The sequence below is a fragment of the Rhipicephalus sanguineus genome, chromosome 11, assembly GCF_013339695.2.
Source record: "Rhipicephalus sanguineus isolate Rsan-2018 chromosome 11, BIME_Rsan_1.4, whole genome shotgun sequence".
NCBI lineage: Eukaryota > Metazoa > Arthropoda > Arachnida > Ixodida > Ixodidae > Rhipicephalus > Rhipicephalus sanguineus.
The window spans coordinates 56,709,709-56,731,867 of record NC_051186.1 but is presented as its reverse complement, the minus strand read 5'-3'; the positions used below and the strand labels follow the sequence as shown (position 1 = coordinate 56,731,867).

Sequence of the window (22,159 nt, the reverse complement as noted above, 5' to 3'; positions counted from 1 at the left end):
CTCGTTGACGTCACGCAGGGGCTGCAACAGCTGATTCATTTCTTTCGAGGTTCACACGCACGTTTTGTTGTTTACATACATCGCCTGTGCTTCGAAACTGAACGCGGCGATAATTTCGTCTACCCCTAGGCACAAACGCTCGATTGTAAGGCTTTTCGGTAAAGCCTAAAAGAGGCTTCCGATAAAAAACTACAAAATGAGTGAGGCGAAATGGTGTTCCTCGATGCGTTCTCGCATTCAGCGAAGCCAGGAGATGTAGGCCGTCCGAAGAATGAAACGAAATCAGTTTATTCGAGGTTTTCACGCGGCGCGAAGAGTCCGACACAGCTACTGCGCGTCGGAAAACGCAAGCGTCAAGCATAAATGTCCTGTGCAGGTAGGAGGAGAACTTTTGCGAGACAACCTGCATCAAACTAGGTCTCGCGATTGATTGTGCATCTCATTAACAAAGAGGAATGAAATAAGTTTGTAGTAATCACTGCCCAATTAGATTCAATTCATTTTTTATGCCCCGTGCCGCGCGATAGTGTGAAATTCCACGGCATGGTACTACGTCAAGCACCACAGCTGACCGTAGAAAAAAAAAAGCATTGAATGGAAGAACGGAAAGATTCCGTAACATCGAAGAAACGCCGCGACGCCGCTAGGAAGCGCCAGTGCATTGCTAAATTTTTGTTTATTAGCATTTTTGATAGCACTTTAATAAAAATGACAAAAGCTTTTGTATTTTGTAGTATGCATATATGTTTTTTGTAATAACGCAGAATAAAACTACGGTTTTTAAAGATACTTCAACTTTACTCTCGTATTTACGATAGACGAGCAGTGACGCTCCTGTCGGGTTGAGTTGTTTTGGTTCGTGTAGGTGAAACTTCATTCGTGTGTTGAAACGCTGTTATAATTTGCGCCCTGGACACTTTCGGGAGCCACCATGGCGTACTGGTTTCACCGAAACCCTTTAAAAGCCACTGGCATCGTCAACTTTGACCTCAAAATGCTTGCCATGGACAGCCAAGCGCTGAAGCTGTGCAGGTCAGCTTTCCCAGCTGTGCATCCGGTGCCTTATTCAATCTTGTCTGCTCGATCGTAGTCGAATTTCTGAAATCTGTAAACGTGTTTGATTTCTAGACAACAGCTGTGTCTTCCAGTCGAAATAACGCGGCTTTCAATGCCGGCCGCGGCAAGCGAACGCTTCGATAAACAAGTGGCGCAAGCGCGTCAAGCGCGACGCTACGTGAACTATCATTTTGCGGTACTGAATTAGCGATAAGAGTCGTTCATATTGTGATTATTGTGGCCTATCGGGAGCCGTTGTCGGCAACAAAGTAAAAGTGAACTCGTGATTAGGGAGTTCGCTTGCAGTGACAACGGCCCGGTCAAGTTGTCGGCCTTGAAAATTGACATGTATTCCAAGTTTAGTTGTGGTCAGTGGCTCCTCCCCGGTCTAGTTTAGTTCAGCTTGTTATCGCCGTCTGAGCTTTGTAAAACGACCTTGAAACCCACGCGATTGTCCAATGATTGACTGGTCATTGTGCAATCGGCAGTGCAATTTGGCACACTATGTCGCTGGTTTCGCTTGCTCGATAGTTTGGTAAATCCGCGCGCAGTTCGAAGGTGATCACAGCTTGGCGGTGATGCTTGGCGGAGTCATCGACAGTTGTTTTACGCTCCCGAAACGCATAGAACGTCTGTGATAACAAGCTGACGCAATTAAAGAGTTTGATACGAAACTGGACTACTAGGGGTACAATGATTAGCAAACGTAACCGTAATCGTGTTGTCTCTTTCAGTGTCCCGTATGGTTTTGAGGTTACCTTCGCTAATCATGAATCACCAACTGGCCTACACCTACACTCTTCTAATGGTTACAATGATTGATTTGCCATCGAAAATGTACATACCAATTCTGAATTTAAAGCAATTCTACTTCATTCTACTTCATACATGTAATATCATTACGACCTGCGCCCAAGACGACATTCAGAAACGCTTGTATAATATATACTAATGGTATCAACAGTGGTTACCGGTGACGATGTTATAAAAAGGATCACAGTGTTTAAGGTGTCAATGCAAAAGATCCAAATCTTGCAGGTGTTTAGACTAACAAGAGAGAAGTCATCACATCACAAACATGTGCCCAGTCTTTTAGCATGAAGTTTGTATGTGTACAGCCAGTGCAGCATTCATTTGCAAAAAATTAAACTGTTAAAAAGAAAAGGAGGGGAGTGTGAAAGCATGGGGCGTAGAGAAGGGGAAAAAGAACGTTTTAAAGCTAGCTTGTATTGCTGGCCTGCTAAAGATGGCTTTTTTTAAAAGTGATTCCACCTTCAGCAAAGCTTCAACTTGGGCTAGTTGCTACGACATTCTAGTGTAGTTGCGTTGAGGCACGAAGGACTAAGGACAAGTATTGCACACCACTTGTCCTGTCCTTTGTGCCTTTAGCTCAGTGCAACTAACTCCGCCTTACTACTGAAACGTTTGACTGGTGAGTGCGCACTGCTACCCGATTACAGTGACCTGCGTTTGGCGAGAAACCACCTCCTCGACCTGCTGACTGACCCTCTGAACGACATTGGCACAATTGAAACGGCCCTGAACACTTACCTGGCACTGTTCGCTGGCATGATCCTGGCCCCTGATGAAAAGGGGGGTGAGAGCAAGCTGAGATACACCACAAGGTTTCGCTGGACTCAGACCATGCTGGGACAGGCACCACTGTGAGTTTTCAGTATGATGTTTTATATGCTGTTCTAACGAACACGAATATCTATGCTGGCGAGAGTGTAAGCAGCCGGAGCAAACGAGGCTGACCTTGTGCAAGATGGTTAGACGGCATTCTTAAGACCACTGGGAAACTGTAGAGGAGCTCAAAGAACTTGTATTTCGTCATCGTCATTCTCATCATTCTTAGCCTGTTTTAGTCCACAGCAGGACGAAGGCCTCTCCCACTGATTTCCAGTTTAACCTATCCTGTGCGAGCTGGTTCTGTTTTATCCCTGTGAAATTCTTTATCTCGTCACTCCATCTAACGCTCTGCCTTCCTGGACTGCGTTTCCCATCCCTTGGTAACTATTCTGTTGCTCTTGCTGTCCACCGGTAGCCCTGGTCCATTTCTTTCGCTGGATGTCGACCAGGGTATCTGCTTACCCCTGTTTGTTGCCTGACCCATTATGCTTTCCTCCAATCTCTTAATGTTACTCCTATCATTTTTCGTTGCATTTTAATTCCATTTAATTGATATCAATGGCAGTCATATACTCATGGCGTCACCAATAATTGCCTGCCATTCAAAGGTACTTAACGATGACAGCAAGTATTGATGTGCGAGATTGTCCACTTCTTACAGTACTGGCAATGTACAGTTAAAGAAAAAGCATGAAAAAAAAAAAAAATTAACTCCTCTTAGCACTGCACTTACAACACGCAAATGACTTTTTGGAACTGGCAGCTCACACTTCAGGTTCGATATATTCAATGTACAGTTTGTCATGAGAGAGTTAGGTGAGCGTCGGTCAGTATGTTTCCGGTGTTTGAGATATCCACGTTTGTTATATTCAAGTTCGACTGTAGTTGAATAAAGAGGTGGGTTCATTAAATGAACATTGGCTCAATCAGGGCTTTAAGAGATAATCTGCAAGTGTGTAGTGCAAGGATAGACAGTGAACCCAGCTTAAACTATGGCACAACTATGTATTGTGTTTTTGCTTGTCCGCAAACTTACGAAGATTATGAGGTCACTGGGGTCACAAACATGTTTTGGTGGGGCAGTGGTGCCACCTGGTATCACCGAGCCCAACCAGTTAAACACGGCTATTATTGCTGTAAGAAAGTGTATGCTCCTTTGTTGCAAGTGTAAATTTTCAGTAATGGCATGTACGTGGAGAAATCGCTTTTTTGTACCTCTTTTTCTGTAAGACCACTTGTCGAACAAAAATGAAACGTTTCGAACTGTGGTTAGATAAATCCCTGCAAGATGTTGCAACACCAGCGTCTGGTAAACTAGTATTGCACAAATTATATTATAATATTTATTTAACACAAGACATGCATGTGATTACAAAAAACACTTTTGGGACCCAACAGATTTGTTAAAGGTTCCCTACCGAAGTTATCAGTAGAACTAGAAGAGAAACTTGGGCTAGTTGGTGGTTTATCATTCTGAAATAAAAACAGCGCTAAAAACGGACGAGTATTGTGTATATTGTAATGCCGGTCACAATAAACATTTATATCAGCAAACATACTTTTTTTGCAGGTATACTATATATGATCTTTACACTAATAATGACGTTACAGCAGTGCTGTTTGACATTCTATGTTTGATGAGATGTTGGCATGTTATGTGATTGTGTTGCCTCTTTCCTGTGCAGTGTGCAGTCAGATGCAGTCTTTGAGCTGGTTTCGATCTGCCAGAATGTGGGGATTTGGCACATGAAGCATGCGTCGGCGATTGCTGCCAAGGAGGAGTAAGTCTGCTTTTCCTGTACAAATTTTTGAGCGACTTGAAATTCAGTTGAAGGGACATTAAAGTGAAACAGTAAATCAGTTTAGAGTGATTATTAATCCATCAAGAACTTTATTAATAGTAATGAACTTTGTCATGATAGGTTCCTCATTAGTAAAAATAATGAGGGTCATAATTTCATACCGGGATATCATCACTTGAACGTCACTGTGATGTCATAGATTCCAAAGTCTTTATTTTTTTTTCATAATTGTGCCCTGTTAGCTCAGTAAAATTTTATGAAACTTGCTGTTTCTGGCCCTCTCAGGGCACAACTTAATATATTTTCACCGATAAATAATTATGTAATCTCTGGCATATGGCATCAGAAGATTTGATGTCGTAACTAGTTCGTGTGGGAACCTCGAGGGGGTGTCGCCGGCTGTGTTTTCTTTTAGCGTGTCTTTCATCACTTACCAAGCACCTTTCTACAGCAAGAGTAGTGCTTTTGGTATTGTAGAAGGGCAATCTACAAACACGATTTCTCTTTGATGTCCCTTCAGTGTGCAAATGCAGGAGTTGCAAAGGAATATATATATATGTACTATATGTTTTTTTCTGGTCTTGACAAGCTGAGACATTAGATGTACGTATTCCAGCATCAGCATGGATGAAGCAAAGGACGTGCACACGTGTCTCAGGAAAGCCGCTGGCTACTTCTGCGCGATGAAGGTGACTGCAACTTTTGCTCCTAATCTTGCAATCACCTAGAGTGCAATTGCAAGTGATAAAATCAGCATTTGCATATGAAAAACAAAGCTATACAGATTCTAGAAGAACTAAAACATAGGCGAGTTTCGAAGCATTCATGGGTGTAGTTGAAGCGCAAAGATGACAAAGACACAAGAAAGTAGAACGAGCAGGACGAACACCTGTGTCTACGTCTTCTTCGCGCATCAAGTACACCAGTGGATACAGAGTCTGCGTGAGCAGTGGCCTTGTTTGATGACATGTAATCCTCAATTCTGGCCCAGAACAAGTACGTGGGACAGCTGAGAGAGCAACCAGTGCCGGGATCCGACATGGACTCGCGAGTGGCGTCCGCCTACATCAACCAGTGCACTGCAGAAGCACAGGAAGGTACTGTGGCATACAAATATTTCACTAGAACTTACTCAAGCCAAGCTTGTATTGCCTTATAAGTGTCACTGGCGTTGCAGATGTGACCGAAAAAGAAAGAACAAAAAATGGCCGTGAGCGCAAAGAAATGCGGCCCTCGAAGGTACACCGGTCGCATGCGTACTTCTACGCGCCATTTTCCAATAATTGATGCTCTCTCGATTGTGGGCTCGTCGTCGATCAGCCGTTTCTGATACAGCAATCTGATCTCTCATTGATGTTACTGAGGTGACATGTCATTTCATTGTTGCCTGGTTATGAACACGTGACTGTCGTTGTTGCCTGCAGCAAATGCGGTGTTGTGCTGCGAGGAAGGAAACAGGAGAGAGCATTGCACAATGCGTTAGAAAAGAAAATTGGCTGCGTATCCGCGTGCTTCGCTGCAAATGTCGTCGAAAGACGATAGTCTTCTGCCGGCTGTACTACACGAGTCCTGGTCTCATCCGCGGCCACCCGTGATGCTGTTCCCAGGGCCCCTGCCAGGTGGCAGCACCATATCGTCGGCAGAGGGCTTTTTCGTGCATAGCGTCGTTTTTTCAGCGCAGCATAAGAAACACTAGGGTCTTTAGAATTACGTATCTGTGTACTTTCTAGTAAAGGAACACACCACCTAATACTTACGTATTGATGTTGCGCCTCAGATATGCGTAATATTTGCTTTTTGATTGACAATGTTCACAAGTATGAACGCAGCTACCAGTTCAAGATCGCTGGGCGTTCAGCAAGTGCTTAAACTTTGCCCGGGTGGCTGAATCGTGTGACAGACAGACAGAAAGACAGACCAAAATTTCTGCGTTCAAGTATCCCAAGAAAGACTATCGTCTTTAAAAGAAAGAAAAGTAGCACGTCAGGCATGCACACGTTAAGCTTCACTTGCCCCCATTTTCCCTATAGGGCAAGGGCTCCTGAATTTTTTGTGGTGGCCTTTGAAATCCTTATTACTTCGGCAGTTACTCTTCTTCCAGTGTGCCGTAGTATAAGCGCGTTATTAAAGGAGTGTTCACACTACCAACGTTTGACTAAAGGTGCCAACCCTCTAAATCTTGGAAAAAATGTGCTGTTGAGCATTACAGTGCCCTACATAATTTACTCTAGCTTTCGTTTTACAAGCCAGTTTCAGTTTCAAAACCTAAAATGCATATGTGTCACTATGCCAAAATACACCTACTCACTCCATGGCTGCGATTACAGTGACTATGGTGCGCGACTGCTGACCCGAAGGTAGCAGGATGGAATCCCGGCTGCTGCGGCCGCATTTTGATGGAGGCAAAATGCTAGAGGCCTGTGTGCTTGGTTTAAGGTGCACGTTAAAGAACCCCAGGTGGTCGAAACTTCCGGAGCCCTCCACTATGGCATCTCTCATAATCATATCGTGGTTTTGGGATGTAAGACCCCAACAATTATTACTATTATTACTATTAATACTGTGGCTGCTGCATAACTTTGTTGCATCAGAGGCATGAGTAGCACTGGGTCTTTGAAAGTGGATTGAGGCCAATATATGACACATTTTTTAATGCTGTTATTGCAGTGACCATTGGGCGAGCCATTGAGATGAAGCACGCCCCTGGGCTCATTTCTGCCCTGGCCCACGAGACATCAAAGATGTACACTTCGGCAGGTAAGACTGGAGTCATAAATGACATTAGTTATCCCGTTGTTAGTCACAATCAAATTAATCCAACCAACAATTAGGCCAAGGAAAGCATTGGGGCCATTAAATGTTGTCTTTAACTGTAGCGTGGTAATAATGACATAAATTCAAATGAATCGACCCTTTCCGTCCCGTTGAAGAGTGTAGTCATCATGAGATTTCGTATAAAAATTACCAATAACTATACTCGTCATTAACAGAAACTGGCCCAACATTGAACCAATGGCGACTATACTCTTCATAGGTGCGTTTCTTGATGATAGACAGCCGCACTTGTCCACATTGTGACGTATGTGTCTTAGCGTTCACTGTACTGCTATCTGTCAGTGCATCGCCATGTGGTGAAGCCATCTTAGAGCTACCTTTCTTGCGCAATTAGGGAAATAAAGGAACCATTGAATTTACGGTGCCATTTTATTTTAAAAAAATTTATAAATTGAGCGAAAAAAAAATTTGGTAAATTTGATACACTTTTCTTCTTTTTTTCTATGGTAGGGAAAGGGTTAAAGTGGACGAAAAATTGCCCTTTCCGTTGGTGTAATCTGAACCCACAACCTTCGAATTACGTGTGGGTTCAGATCCAACCGACGGCAAGGGTGATTTTTTTCGTCCACTTTAAGTCATTTCATTTTACGTCATTATTACTACACTACAGTTAAAGACAAGAGTTAATGGCCTCTATGCGTTCCTTAGCCTAATTGTCTTTTAGATTCATTTGGTTGTGTCTAACAAAGATACAAGCCCCTCGAAAAAAATTCCCTTCTTAAGCCATCCCCTTGCGTAAGAGCAGTGCTTGTTTGTTTAAAACAGCCTGTACAACATTTGAGTTTTTCTAAAGAGACATTAAGTCAATTTAGACTGAAAAGTTGTTTTTTGGGAAGCCTGTGGTGTCATTAATTTCTCGATTGTAAGTTCATCGTTAGAAAAGAAAATGAAGGTAAAGTTGTTCTTGAATTTCATGCCAAAATGCACAATTGCAAAATGTAACTGTGATGTTGCGGATTTCAAAGCACTATGTGGCCAAGTTGGCTCAATGAAAGTTTCCAAAACTTGGCATGCCATGTTTCACACTCCTTAAGAACACAATTCAACCCATTTTTGTGACAAAGATTCATAAACGCCCTAGCGGACGCTGCCAGAATGTTGATTTGCTGATTGCATGCAAGCTCCAACACTGCTCAAAATAAAACGGCAGTAGATGGCTACCAATGATATGCCAGTCATGTAGTTCAGGAAACTGCATTATCAAAATCATTAATGCCGCATTCACTATTGATTGAAGCTTGGACTCTTGTACAAAGACTCCATCATCATTTCTTCTACTCTGACACGGCAATTTTGCTTTTGTGCAGCGGACTCCCTTGCGAGCCTCGAAGCATCCAAGTTTGGACGTTGGAGGAAATTTCTCATTCTTAAGGCTGTCTTTTATCTCTCCTATGTAAGTTCTACATAGCTTTTTTTAAAGAATCCAGTCTTAACACCCGTTTGTATTTCAAGTTCATTTTGTAGAACATGACATTGGTTTATCTTTCACGGTGTTCTTTTTTCCCTGCATGTTTCTTCTTTTTTTGCTGTGATATTTAAACCAATATGTTATTCAGAGCAAGTCCTCTTGCTAAGCATACCAAGCAACTTTCTGTTAAAGGGCAAGTGTACTGAAATTTCACCTCGGTTAAGCTTGTTACAAGTGAGTACTAGTACTATATATCACCAAAACTATCTTGGCAAGGCCATAGTATTAGTAATTGAATAGTTATCTTGTCAGCAGCCTTCAAGCAGTTCTTAGGTAAGCGACGCATGCACCCAGTGGTTGTCGCCGTGACTCCACCTCCCGCAATGCTTCAGCACCCCCTTATCTTGAAAGTTCAAGCCGAGGTGTCGCATATTCCAGGTGGTGCTCTTGTCGTGCGTCAGTTCTGGGTAATGGCGACATTTTCTTTTTCTTTTTTCAATTTCGCTATTAAAAATGGCCATCTTTCATGAGCCCTCGATTGTATTTCCAGTGTAAAATATCACGCAGAGGTGCCTCTATACGTGTGCTGTTGAAGCTACGCTTTTTTTATGTGGTCTTAACATATCGTTGAAGTTGGCCTTTTGAGCATGCAGTAGGTGACATGTTAAGTCTTTGCTCCCATGATTTTCTTGTTACAGGTGAATACTAAGTGCATGCTTTCAACGCTTGTCTTTACAGGCGTACTGCTATGCGGGAGAAAACTTGTTGGCGCAGGAGAAGTGTGGAGACGCGATCAGGGCCCTGCAGGAGAGCCACAAGTGTAAGAAAACGAGATTCATTGTGCATACTTTAGTGGCCCTAATTAACGGCTAAATTTTGTTCTAGATGGGAATTATAACTCTCAAATGAACGCTGCACAGATAAACTTCCAAATTTTTCATCGCAACAATGACAGATTTATTTTGTATACCGAGTGCCTCACTCCCAATGCACAGAAAGTCTGACCCGACTCCTCACCTATAACTTTGCACCATTTGCATTTATATGTAATAGCCTTAAAATTAACTCTGCGCAGTTTCCCTTTGCCTGCTTTTTCCAGTTGGACGCCATTATGCTACAAAGGTGAAACATCACTTAGTGCTAAACCAATACCCTCCAGTAGGTCACCTTCTCAGGAATGCGTTAATCGGAAGTGACGACGCGACCGTAGCAACCGAAACTGACAGCTCTTCTCTGCATGCCACTGCAGGCTACCAGGATGCTGTGCAAATCTGCAGGCAGTACAGCACCATGAAGGGACCTGGCTCTGCAGCTAAGATCGACCAGCACCTCTTCTTCCGCAAGCTCGCGCCCCTGGTTAAGCGGACCCTCGAAAAGTGCGAGCGGGAGAATGGCTTCATGTGAGCATACAAACTAGGCATACAAACTCGACCTTTGCATGCATGCACAGTCTGAATCACACTTGTCTGGAGCGGTCGAGTGCGAAGCTATAAACGCTGGTGCTCTTTGCAGCTGCTTCCTTGCGTTGGCTACCGACTCCCATTCGTGCTTGAATTGTAGGACAAAAATGTAGCATGCGGTATGACTACGTTTGGTATCGCTATGGCGTCCATCTCTGCATATTGTCGCGAGAGGAAACGACACACAGGGAACTCGAAGCGACCAGCTGTTTACTTTCGGCCACAACAGCCACCAACTTCGTCGCTCTCTTCTTCTGCCACCACTAGCGCGTGGCATTACCCTCTCCCCAGAAAAAAAAAGACATGAAAACATACAAAAAAGAGACAACAACAGTGAAAGCGTTGCCAAAAAAAAGAGAATGTGTCTGTTGCACAGCACAAGAGCGAGATAAAAGAAATGGGAATTAACTGCACAATGGTCCTGAAGGCAGGCTCCGCACCACAAAGTGCGTGACTTGCAGTCAACGGGAATGGTACGGCTTCATCCTGGAGACATGAACAACATCCGAGGAGCGTAGTCTACGGGAATGGTGCGATGTGTCTGCTGGGACAACTTCGTAGTTGACTTCACCGAGGCGATGAAGAACTCGGTAGGGTCCAAAGTATCGGCATAACAACTTCTCGGAGCGCCCTCGTTGACGTATGGGGATCCAAACCCAGACTAGGTCGCCAGGCTCGTACGTTACAGTTCTATGATGGGTGTTGTACCGGTGAGCGTCTTGATTTTGCCGCGACAAAATGCGTAAGCGTGCTAGCTTCCGGGCCTCTTCGGCGCGCTGAACAAATACGTCTGTATCCGGGGTAATCGCGTCCGGCGGAGTTGGTTGTAGCATGATGTCAAGCATCGTAGTGACGTCGCGGCCGTAAACCAGACTAAAAGGAGCAAAGCCGGTGGTTTCCTGAAGCGCAGTGTTGTAGGCAAATGTGACATATGGGAGGATTTCGTCCCAGTTCTTGTGATCTTTGGCGACATACATGGAAAGCATATCTGCAATTGTTTTGTTAAGGCGTTCGGTTAACCCGTTGGTCTGCGGGTGGTACGCGGTTGCTGTTCGGTGTGTCGTACCACTCAGCCGCAGGATATCTCGGAGCAATTGTGCCGTAAATGCCGTACCACGATCTGTGATGATAACAGCGGGGGCACCGTGGCGGAGAACGATGTTTTTGACAAAAAAATTAGCCACATCGGAAGCAGTTGCTCGCTGAACGGCTTGGGTTTCGCAGTATCTGGTCAAGTAGTCGGTGGCGACGACAATCCAGCGGTTATCAGCTGAAGATTTCGGAAACGGGCCGAGTAGATCCATCCCGACCTGTGCAAAAGGTGCGTGAGGGGGTCGTACAGGTTGAAGCAGACCAGCTGGTTTCATCGGTGGATTTTTGCGGCGTTGGCAAGCCGTGCAAGTCTTGACGTACTGCCTGACGGTTTTTGTAAGTTTCCGCCAGTAGTATTTCTGCTTGATCCTCGCCAGAGTACGCGCGAAGCCAAGATGTCCGGACGATGGTTCGTCGTGGCATGCTCGCAAAATGTCGTCGTGGAGAACAGCAGGAACGACTAGGAGGTAAACAGTTTTCGTAGGATGAAAGTTGCGCTTGTAGAGGACGTCGTTGCGTAGACAGAAAGATGACAAGTCACGCGCAAACTGACGTGGGGGTTGTGGGCGTCGTCGCTCAAGGTATTCGATGAGTGGTTGCAGTTCTGAGTCGTCGCGTTGCTGCTGAGCCACGTTCAGGGATGTTAGAATAGAAAGGCAACTGAAATCTTCGTCATTGTCTTCCGCAGCGGTCTCGATGGGTGCGCGGGAAAGACAGTCGGCGTCGGTGTGTTTCTGGCCAGACTTGTAAACTATTGTTATATCGAATTCTTGTAACCGAAGGCTCCATCTTGCGAGACGGCCCGAAGGATCTTTCAGATTCGCCAGCCAGCAGAGAGAGTGGTGGTCACTGACGATTCGGAAGGGGCGTCCGTACAGGTATGGCCTGAATTTCGTAATAGCCCATACGACCGCCAGACATTCTTTTTCAGTCGTTGAGTAGTTTTTCTCAGCAGATGACAACGTGCGGCTAGCGTAGGCAATAACGCGTTCCACGCCATCTTGATATTGCACGAGAATGGCTCCGAGACCAAGGTTGCTAGCATCAGTGCGTACTTCTGTGTCTGCTTCGGTGTCAAAGTGACCAAGGATCGGCGGCGCTTGGAGGCGTTGTTGAAGGTCACGGAAAGCGTCTGATTGTTCGGGACCCCAAACGAACGCGACGTCGTCCTTGACGAGTTGCTGCAGAGGTTCGGCGATTTTCGAAAAATTTGGCACAAAACGGCGGTAATACGCACAAAGACCCAGAAAGCGGCGTACATCTTGCTTTGTCTTCGGGATCGGGAACAAAGCAACTGCTACGGCCTTTTCAGGGTCGGGTCGAACACCGTTACTGCTGACAATGTGGCCAAGGAATTTTAGCTCCTCGTATCCAAAGTGACACTTTTCCGGCTTCAGAGACAGGCCGGCGGTGCGAATGGCCAGGAGAACCGCCTCAAGCCGCTCAATGTGCTGTTCAAACGTCGTGGAAAAAACGACTACGTCGTCTAAATACACTAAACACGAGTGCCACTTGAGGTCACACAAAACTGTGTCCATCATTCGTTGGAATGTGGCTGGAGCGGAGCACAGTCCAAAAGGGAGGACTTTAAATTCGTAGAGACCATCAGGTGTTATAAACGCCGTTTTTTCTCGGTCCCTTTCGTCTACTTGAATCTGCCAATACCCACTACGAAGATCCATCGACGAGAAGTAACGGGCGTGACGCAGGCGATCCAAGGAGTCATCGATGCGAGGAAGAGGGTATACGTCTTTTTTCGTGATCTTGTTTAGTTTGCGGTAGTCTACACAGAATCGTAGGGAACCATCTTTCTTCTTAACCAACACGACAGGTGACGCCCAAGGACTTGTCGATGGTTGAATTACGTCGTCATCGAGCATTTGTTTGACTTGATGACGAATGGCATCCTGTTCTTTCTGCGACACGCGGTAAGCATGTTGGCGCACAGGTTGGACATTGGGCTCAGTGATGATTCTGTGCTTCGTTAGAGGTGTCTGCCGGACCTTCGATGTAGTAGCGAAACAGTCACTAAAGGATGACAGTAGACTGAGGAGCCTTGCCCGCTGAGGTTTTTCTAACTGGCGATTGACGTTTAGGCGACTAGTCACGTCGGCATTGCAGCTTTCCTCTGTCGAGATTGTCGTAACCAAAGGGAAGGCGTCCGACTCATCCAGTGCCTCTAAGTAAGCTATGGTGGTGCGCTTCGCAAAGTGTTTGTATTCGCCACTGAAGTTCGTCACTAAAAGCGTAGTCTGGCCATTTCGGAGCCGAACGAGACTTCGAGCGATGGCGACTTCCCGATCAAGCAATAACGTGAGGTTACCTTCGGCGATGCCCGTACCTTCGGTGATGCCCGTATTTGGCTTTTCCTCTGGGCACTCAACAAGGACGAAGATACTACTGCGAGGCGGCAACGTGACGCAGTCGTCAACCACGCGTAACGCCACGCCACGATGTTCGTTCTCGACATCCGAATCTGGAGAGACACAGTTAGCGAAAGTGACGAACAAATCACGGAGATTAATTATCGCTCCGTATTCTTGAAGAAAATCCATGCCCAAAATAACCGGCCGAGAACATTTGGGCAGTACAAGGAATGACGCTACGAAAGCCGACGCACAAATTTCCAGCCTTGCGGTGCACCTTCCTATGGGTGACACGAGGTGTCCTCCAGCGGTGGTCAGTTGTGGGCCGTCCCACGTTGTCAGCACCTTGCGTAGATGGGTAGCCAGCGAAGCACACATGACCGAGTAATCAGCGCCCGTATCGACAAGTGCAGTCACTGGATAACAGTCGACGGAAACGGTAATGGCAGCGGACGCTCTCTTAGCGGTTTCAGAAGAAGGCGTTAGGGGTACGTCGTGAGGGGGTGGCATCGGAGGAGGATATTTGTCGGTTCGCGTGACAGCGGCCTCACCCCCGGAGGTCGCTGTTCTCAGTTTCCCCGGCGTGGACTTGAGCCACTGACACCAGGGGACTCAAAGGATGGTCGGATGCGGTTTGGCGATACGGGCCGACGGGGTGATGGCGACCGTGACTGTCGTCGCTGCGGGGCGGGAGACACATGACTGCTTTCTAAGTATTCCTCAATTTCTTGCGGCCGCTCACCGTAGCGTGGACAACGGGCATCCGGGTGGAATCCGCGTAGGCCGATTCGCCGGTAGTAGCAGTCGCGGTACATGTGTCCTGCTTCGCCACAGTGGTAGCACAAAGGACGATTGTCAGGAGCACGCCAGACGGTGGACTTCCGCGGGCCAGGACGGAAGTCGGCCTGCAAAGCCGGGCGGTGGGTTGGACTTGGAAAACGTCGAGGGGCCCCAGCAGGTGGATGAAAAAAATGCGTCGTCGGCGGCGTAGAGACCCGCAAGGCATCCGCGTAGGAGAGCGTGGGAGGTTCGGGTCGCGATGGTGGTGAAGAAGGAACAAACTGCCTGATTTCGTTCCGAATGATGTCGGTAAGAGCGGTGACACTCGGAGTTGCCGTGGCATGAGACTTCTGGAGTTCTTCGCGGACAACCTGCCGGATGAGTTCTGTGAGGGACTCCCTGCCATCACACCCTGGCACAAGCGAGCACGCTGCGGACATGGCGGTCTGGCGCTCATACTGCGACAACCGCTGCCGAAGCATGCGCTCCATAATTGTTGCCTCACGGATGAACTCCGACACCGTTGTTGGAGGGTTGCGCACGAGGCCCGCGAAAAGCTGTTCCTTTACGCCTCGCATTAACAGGCGTACTTTCTTTTCCTCCGACATGAGGGGGTCAGCCCGTCGAAACAATCGCGACATGTCTTCTACAAACATGGCGACGCTCTCGTTCGGCATTTGAAACCGCGAAGAAAGTGCCTGCTCAGCTCTTTCTTTCCGTTCGGGGTTGCTGAAGGCCTCACGAAGCTGCCGGTGGAACTCCTGCCAACTGGTGAATGAAGCTTCGTGGTTCTCGTACCACACTCTTGCCGCGTCTACGAGGGAGATGTAAACGTTCTTCAACTTACGGCGATTGTCCCAGTCATTGATGGCAGCGACCCGATCGAAATGGTCCAACCAGTCTTCCACATCCTCACTGGCATCGCCGTGGAATGGGTTGGGCGTGCGAGGCGTGTTGACGACACAGGGTACGGCAGCGAATGGGTCATGCTCGGTTTGGGTTGCGGTCGTGGCAGACATTTTCCTCGAGGAACTTGCCAAGGGACCGTACTGTGGTGGTAGACCTTGAAGGCGGCGGCTGCTTCGATGGATATCAGCAGACCCTGGTGCACTGGCGTTGGTTGCTTCTGGTTCAGGACCAGCAGGCATAGGACGTCGCAGTACCCAGCACCTCCACCAGTCTGTCGCGAGAGGAAACGACACACAGGGAACTCGAAGCGACCAGCTGTTTACTTTCGGCCACAACAGCCACCAACTTCGTCGCTCTCTTCTTCTGCCACCACTAGCGCGTGGCAATATTATTGCTTAAACATGGCAGTTGAAGTGGCTGCCTGGCCACTCTAGACAAGTGTGATTCAGATTCAGACTACATAGACTCTAGTTAAACGGAACCTGAAGGGACGAGAAAAAGGTGTTCCATTCAACAGGAGTTCCGTTTATTGAGAGTTGAACAGGGTTGCAGAATACAAGCCCGAAGCCAATCATATAAGAGACAGCTGTTCCATTTAAGCAGCTATTCCGTTTAAGAGATTCCTGTTTACTGAGAGTCTACTGTACATGCATGCGGAGAGAAATGTCTGTGCACTATGTTAGACTTGAAGTACTAACCAGACATGCAATCTTTCAAAGACTGTCTTTTGTATCCTCTTCTATGCTTCATTCAAAGCAATCTTATGTTGAGGTAATGCTGCCTTCAAAGGCAAGAGGTTCTGCATTTTAGAGAGTGTGCCTAAACTGCTGTGTGTGGTGCCATCTGCATTATAATTTTAAAGGAAAAGAAAAAAAAAAGATTTTCCGAGAATAGCTGAAAGATTGAGCAGTAACATTATGGCTAAAAAATGAAATTTTATATGAAACTAAAAAAAAAAAAGTGTACTAGTGAGCTAAGCTGTACTCCTTTTCAACCCCTATTTTAGTGTTTGTTCTTTAGTTGTGCAAGATTCCCTTAGGTATGATTAACTTCGTTAAAAAAAAAAAAAGATTTCTTCGATTCAGTGACAGAACAGCAAGACTTGTTTTAGCACAAGTTTGAAGAGTGGCCTGTGCCATGTGGCAGTCGCCTCATTGCACAGCTTCCCTTATTTGCATAATGTAGCCCTATGCCACAATGAGTAATATGATAGTAATTGTTGGGGTTAAGGAGCTACCAGCACAATATGCAGACATCCGTATTAGAACTCATTCGATCCAAATGACATTAATGAAAGCTCGTTTGGTACAATAAACACTAGTACTTGTTGCCTGGCTGTGGCAATTTGCTATCCTCTGGGCCATGGAATGGAAGAAGCCACACTTGAAACTGTACTTTGACTCAAGCGCAGATTTAAGTACCTCGAGCGTGAATTAACCTTGTTGCTGTGGGATGGCAGTCCTGAAATCACGTGAGCAATGACAGAGTTACACCAAGAATTTTATGGAAATTTCACATGATTTCAGCACACAGCTTCCTATCTTCGTCAATTAGCGCGCAGTTTAGAGAAAAGGCATGCACACAGCAGAACCTTGTTCATGTGTTTTGAAAAAAAAAAAGAGGAAGAGACTTATAATCTGGGAAAACGTGCTATCCAATATGGCTGAACGTGATCAATTATCAAATTAAGAAATGTGTTGACAGGGTTCCGCTGTAGCATGGCATCTTGCCGTTGAATCAATCAAGCAATGGAATAAAAGCGCACTCCTTGTAAAAATGTCTTTGTAGATTCCACCAAAAGGTGCCCAACGACGCACCCGAACTGGAACTGAGGGCCACGTACGGCCTGGTGAGCCCCGAGGAATTCCAGATGCCCGCCCATGACAAGGCCTGGACGCCAGTTGTCTACGCCGCTTTTTACGTACAGACCAGCGGCGCTCCTGACCCTGCAAACTCGGCGAGTCTCTCAGTTCACTCTGTTGTACTCTGTCCATGCAAAGCCTCCACAACTGTGTAGGTACAGTACTCACTGATTGAAACGCGAAAATTTAGGGCTAAGTAATGTGTGTAGTACTTTCATTTCCAGCGTCTACAGTTCGTGTCATGCAAGTGTAATTTTGACTCAAACACTTACATCAGAGCCAGCATTGCCTTCAGCGGCCAGATTTGCAGTGACATGACGCAGTTATCACGAGCGATTGCTCATTGCAGTTGCCAATACTAAAAAACAACAACGATGTTATGTTTCAATTCGTGAGTACTCTTTATTGTTAGGATGCTAGTCTTCTTGTAAACACACAGAGACAGACGCAGCTGCTGTAGACATCCTATTATGGCTACAGAGGCAGGCTCTGTATACAGTCAAACCTCGTTAATACGTACCCTCTTTAAACTTACTAACGGTTAAGACGTAGTTGCGACGAATCCCCGACCGAGTCCCATAGAGCCCAATGCATTCGCTGACCGCTTAAGCCGTAGTGGTTCGCCCTATGCCTACTGGTTAGTGCGTACCTGCGCGTACCGCGATAACTTTTTCTGCCATAAAATTTTACTGCACGAGTGAAATTCTCGATGCCACAGTGTGCCACCAAAGGTTTCCAGTCTTTTCGAGAAGTGCGGAGATCGGTCGATCACCGATTCCGACTTCCGCGCGATTGCGGCGACGCCTTTGCAGGTAAGCATCGGGAAAGAACGAAGGCGAAGCGGCGGCCACCGACAAATGGGCCAGCATGACTTAGCGCCGACAACCTTATCACAATAAGTATCTTCAGCTATCTGCTCGGGCACGCGTGCAGTGCAGCGCTACTTTAAGCATACTGCACGCTTTTATTTGCGACAACCTGAACGTGCTGGGCCGCTGATCGCTGCCACCTCGTGCGGGGCCGTGTTCAAGCGCGCACCGCTTTGTAGAAACGAAAGCAGCTCGCTGTTGCGGAGTTGAGCGTTGCGGGTCGCGGACGGCGTGAAACCTCGCTGCATTGACGCTATCACGCTAAACGCACGCGTACGGTATAGCAAGCATAGCGCTGTTGTAACCATACTGCACGCTTTTATTAGGCGACCACCCAACGAGCCTCTGTCCGCTGCCAGGACCGCTACAGCGTCGCGGAGGAAGCACGACATCGCCGCGTTATTTGAACAAGCTACTCGCCGCATCTGTGCAAGGTCTGGAGCGAAGCGGGCACGAAGAACACTCCCACGACTAATGCACGCGTGCGGTAGGGCAAGCGGCCCGGCAGTGACGGCGTGAGCCAAGTAGGCGACTCGCTGCACGCAACTACCCAGGAGACGATCGGCTCCACGCAGCCGTTCCCCGTGTCCGTTTTCGTTTAGTAGTAGATCGCGGCACAGACGCATACACATATATCGCGGAATGCAGACACTGTCTGTTCTGTCGCTCTGTCGGGCACTAAGTATCCCGGACCCTGTAATGGTTTCGAAATGCTCTTTGACGTGGCGGCCACCGCGCGCTATCGGGCAGTCGTGCGAGTGTGCAGGATCTTTTCTCCACTTTGGCAAAAAGAAAGAAAAGGCTTTGCAGTGTGTAGTTTAGGCAATATTTGCTGCGGCACTCTTTTTCCTTTGCTGGCGGCGATGGCGTACGCCAGGAGAGGCAAATTTGTACTTGGTGGTTAATGCGTACTACTGTTTAGTGCGTAGTTTTGCCGCGTACCCGGCAGGTACGTATTAACGAGGTTTCACTGTACCTGCTTTAGCTTGATAAGTGTGGTGGTGTGTTTTGTGTCTGTTTTGTATCTGTCACACACTGCGTTTGTCATTCTTTCTTTTCATCTGCAGTAGCATGCTAAGCATCATCGTCGTCCCCTGACTACACCCACTGCTAATACCACTATGCCCATTGTTTGCCCGGTGTATGCTAAGTATGTCACCGGGGCAAACGTCTCCTGTACTTGTTACATCTATCATGTTACAATACAAGGTGCTACCACAAATTCCTGGAATTCGAAAAGCACGGGCAAACTGAGTGTGGTACACATCACCGCTGCTAGATGTAGCATGCAAACGTGGCAGAAACGCTGGGATCGGTGTATGCATGCTCAAGGGGACTACTTTGAAGGAGACGGTGCTGATTAGGTGTTATAGTGAATAAATTTTTTTTACGACTGAATTCCGGAAACTTTTTGGTAACACCTAATACATATATATGTTACGTCCATCATTTTCCATATCATTGCATGGTTTATGAAAGCATATACAGTTGAACCCGGATGTACCGAATTTGAAAGGCATCACAAAAGAGTTCTGTATATAGGTAATTTAATATACAAAATATTTTATATATTCAAAATATGTTCAAGGGGATTTTACAACTGTTTGGTATACACAGTAATTTATTATATGCAGGTTCAAGCGTACATGTTATGCCTGCCATTTACGATTTCATTGCTAGGTGTATGAAAGCCATAATAAACTGCCTTTTTTTTCCTCCACCGATGGTAAAAACAGAAGGCAGCCGTCAAGGCTGAAGGCGATCTCCCGGCAGTGCAGGAGAAGACGTCTTCCCATTCCACTGCCGACCCAAAGACGGAAAGCGGATGCATCTTGCAGTGAAGCCGTCTTCCAGGGTCCCCGAAGGGTCCTTGGCTTGGCAGTGCAATGCTTGGCTTTTGTAAAATAGAGATCTTTAATATATATGCACATCTCTGTAAATGAGTACCTTAAAGCAAAGGTCCTTCTAATATGCAAGCATGTGTACTGTTCCCCTGGACAGCTCAATCGGCGCAATTCGTTGGTGCGGTGCATCTACTGCTACTTGGCTTTTCTTTTTTTTTTTCTAATCTCTCGTTCCTTTAATATGAGTGACTGATTTTAAGGAATACAAGGTAGAACAAACATATGAAGAGTTTCAAACTACTTTGTCCTAAAGGGGCCACGATGCTAGATTGTTAAGTTAAGCATTGAATTCGAAAGAAAATTTGCAAGGTATGGGCTTGGGCTGGTTGTTGGCGTCGGTGATCCATAATGTCGTTTGCTGCGCCAAGTCAAAGTGAACAACGATACAGAAAGTGCATGTTTCATCTTTCTGCATTCTTGTTCACTTTGTGATTTGGCACAAAAAACGATGTTATGAAAATTTGTAGTTCAGAATTTTGACATTGTACAGTATTTGAACCATACAGCTTTCTGGCAACACCTACAGATGTTGAATTAAGGTGATCTTTGCATGGTCAGTTTTGTTTTTGCATGTAGTCATTCCGAGATAGGTTTCTGCAGGCATTTGGTGGTTGGCGCTGTTTCTTGTGCAATCAAAATAACTGTGGGCACGGTGTAACCACACCAGTAGATGCCAGAGTGTGTAGAAATAGAGCAAGAATAGTGCAGGCTGACTTTGGTACGGTGTCGGAACATTTCGGTGCAAACCACACAGTAATGGCTTTGCGTTTATTGATACCACTCAAGCCGTGCCAAAATGGCAGTCGCTTTAGGTGGGAGGGGCTTAGATGCAGCAATACAAAATTAAAAATTTAAGGTGTACAACTTGCGCCGAGAGCTTGGAATTTTCACTGGTTTGACGACGTTGGTCCCTCTGCTCTCAATTACGATCATCAACAACCATGTTGTGGCCCCTTTAAGGAACATAAATTGCTTTAAGTAGCTTAGATTTTTGTCATACATGTAAGTTTTTGCAAAGAAAGACCACAATGCAGCATTTGTAGATTGCACAGAGGGTATCAATAAGTATTGATACGGATTGAATGCAAGTCCACCTGATTTACGTCTTAGCTTAGCAACAGTTTTAATTACCAGGAGCACGCAAAGAGCCCACTGCGTAACCAGCAGGGAACACGGACATATTTGCAAGCTTTTTATGCAGCTGAGACTTTTCTCATATATTTTGTTTTCTTTACATTTTTTTATTCTTACTGCTTAGGCTGTGATAAATTACGATCATTCAGAATCTTCACGCCGTTTCTACAAGACTTACACAATTTCTTTCCTTCTAATTGTATCTTGTTTGATGTCCCGGTGTCTGCATTATACGATAAGAGCCCAAGCAATGTATGTTTGTTCAGATGGGCATAACATTTACAGTTTGGCGAAGCTGCAATTTTTTCATAGGATTGATATGTACTATGAGGTATTACACTTAATGGTTTGGAAATATCTTCAGCCAAATTGCCGATGAGGTTGCCTGATGGAAGCTGACTTGTGCGCTCATTGCAAACGACAAACGTGTTTTCCTTTGCACGGTTGTGTCGCAGCAGATGGAAGTAATCTGTGCTGTAACTATTATGTCCTGCCACTCTTGACTTTACTGTACGCCGTATTTCATGCACTACTTGTTCTGCGCAACTCGCCTTTTCAGTGTTGTGAAGAAAAATTGTGCACGTCCCAGCTTTCAGCGTTTACGACTGTACTTTTCATGTGTGCTGTTAGGCTGTACGATACGCCTTTTTTCAAACTGTTGCACCTTCGCTTAGCCGAGCGCACTTTGTGTGGTTTTAATCCAGCGTTAGAAAAATTAGTGCTCAGAGATGTCGAGCCTTCATTGTCCGAGCAGGGTTTCCCTTGTGTTTGAATTGAGAATTTTCGAGCCCTTCTCAGCAACTACTACAACATTGGGCTTGACGGCCGTTTGCAGCATGTGTTTAGTGTAGGTGCCCATCCCGTCCCAGCATGCAATGCAGACGCTATTTTTGTACATTGTGGCGAGCAATAAAAGGTGCTTTACCGCTTGTACTGTAAGACTGAGTCTCTTTGTTATTTGCATCTGTCTGAAGAACTATTGAGTGGGAAAACTTGCTGCACAAACACACTGAAATAAAAAAACCGAGGCGCAGCTTTGTTTTGCTGTTT

General features: G+C 46.2%; 1 protein-coding gene across 1 annotated transcript; it reads left to right on the top strand.

Annotated features, from left to right (window-relative positions):
* The first annotated feature begins 827 nt into the window (after window positions 1-827).
* LOC119374070 (BRO1 domain-containing protein BROX) lies at window positions 828-22,048 on the top strand. The gene is made up of 11 exons (XM_037644134.2): window positions 828-1,032; window positions 2,517-2,720; window positions 4,374-4,469; window positions 5,107-5,179; window positions 5,482-5,587; window positions 7,158-7,247; window positions 8,633-8,718; window positions 9,472-9,553; window positions 9,983-10,133; window positions 17,129-17,297; window positions 19,808-22,048. The coding sequence occupies exons 1-11, from the start codon at window positions 932-934 to the stop codon at window positions 19,910-19,912; spliced, it is 1,263 nt and encodes a 420-aa protein (XP_037500062.1). The 5' UTR covers window positions 828-931; the 3' UTR covers window positions 19,913-22,048.
* Window positions 22,049-22,159: the final 111 nt, after the last annotated feature.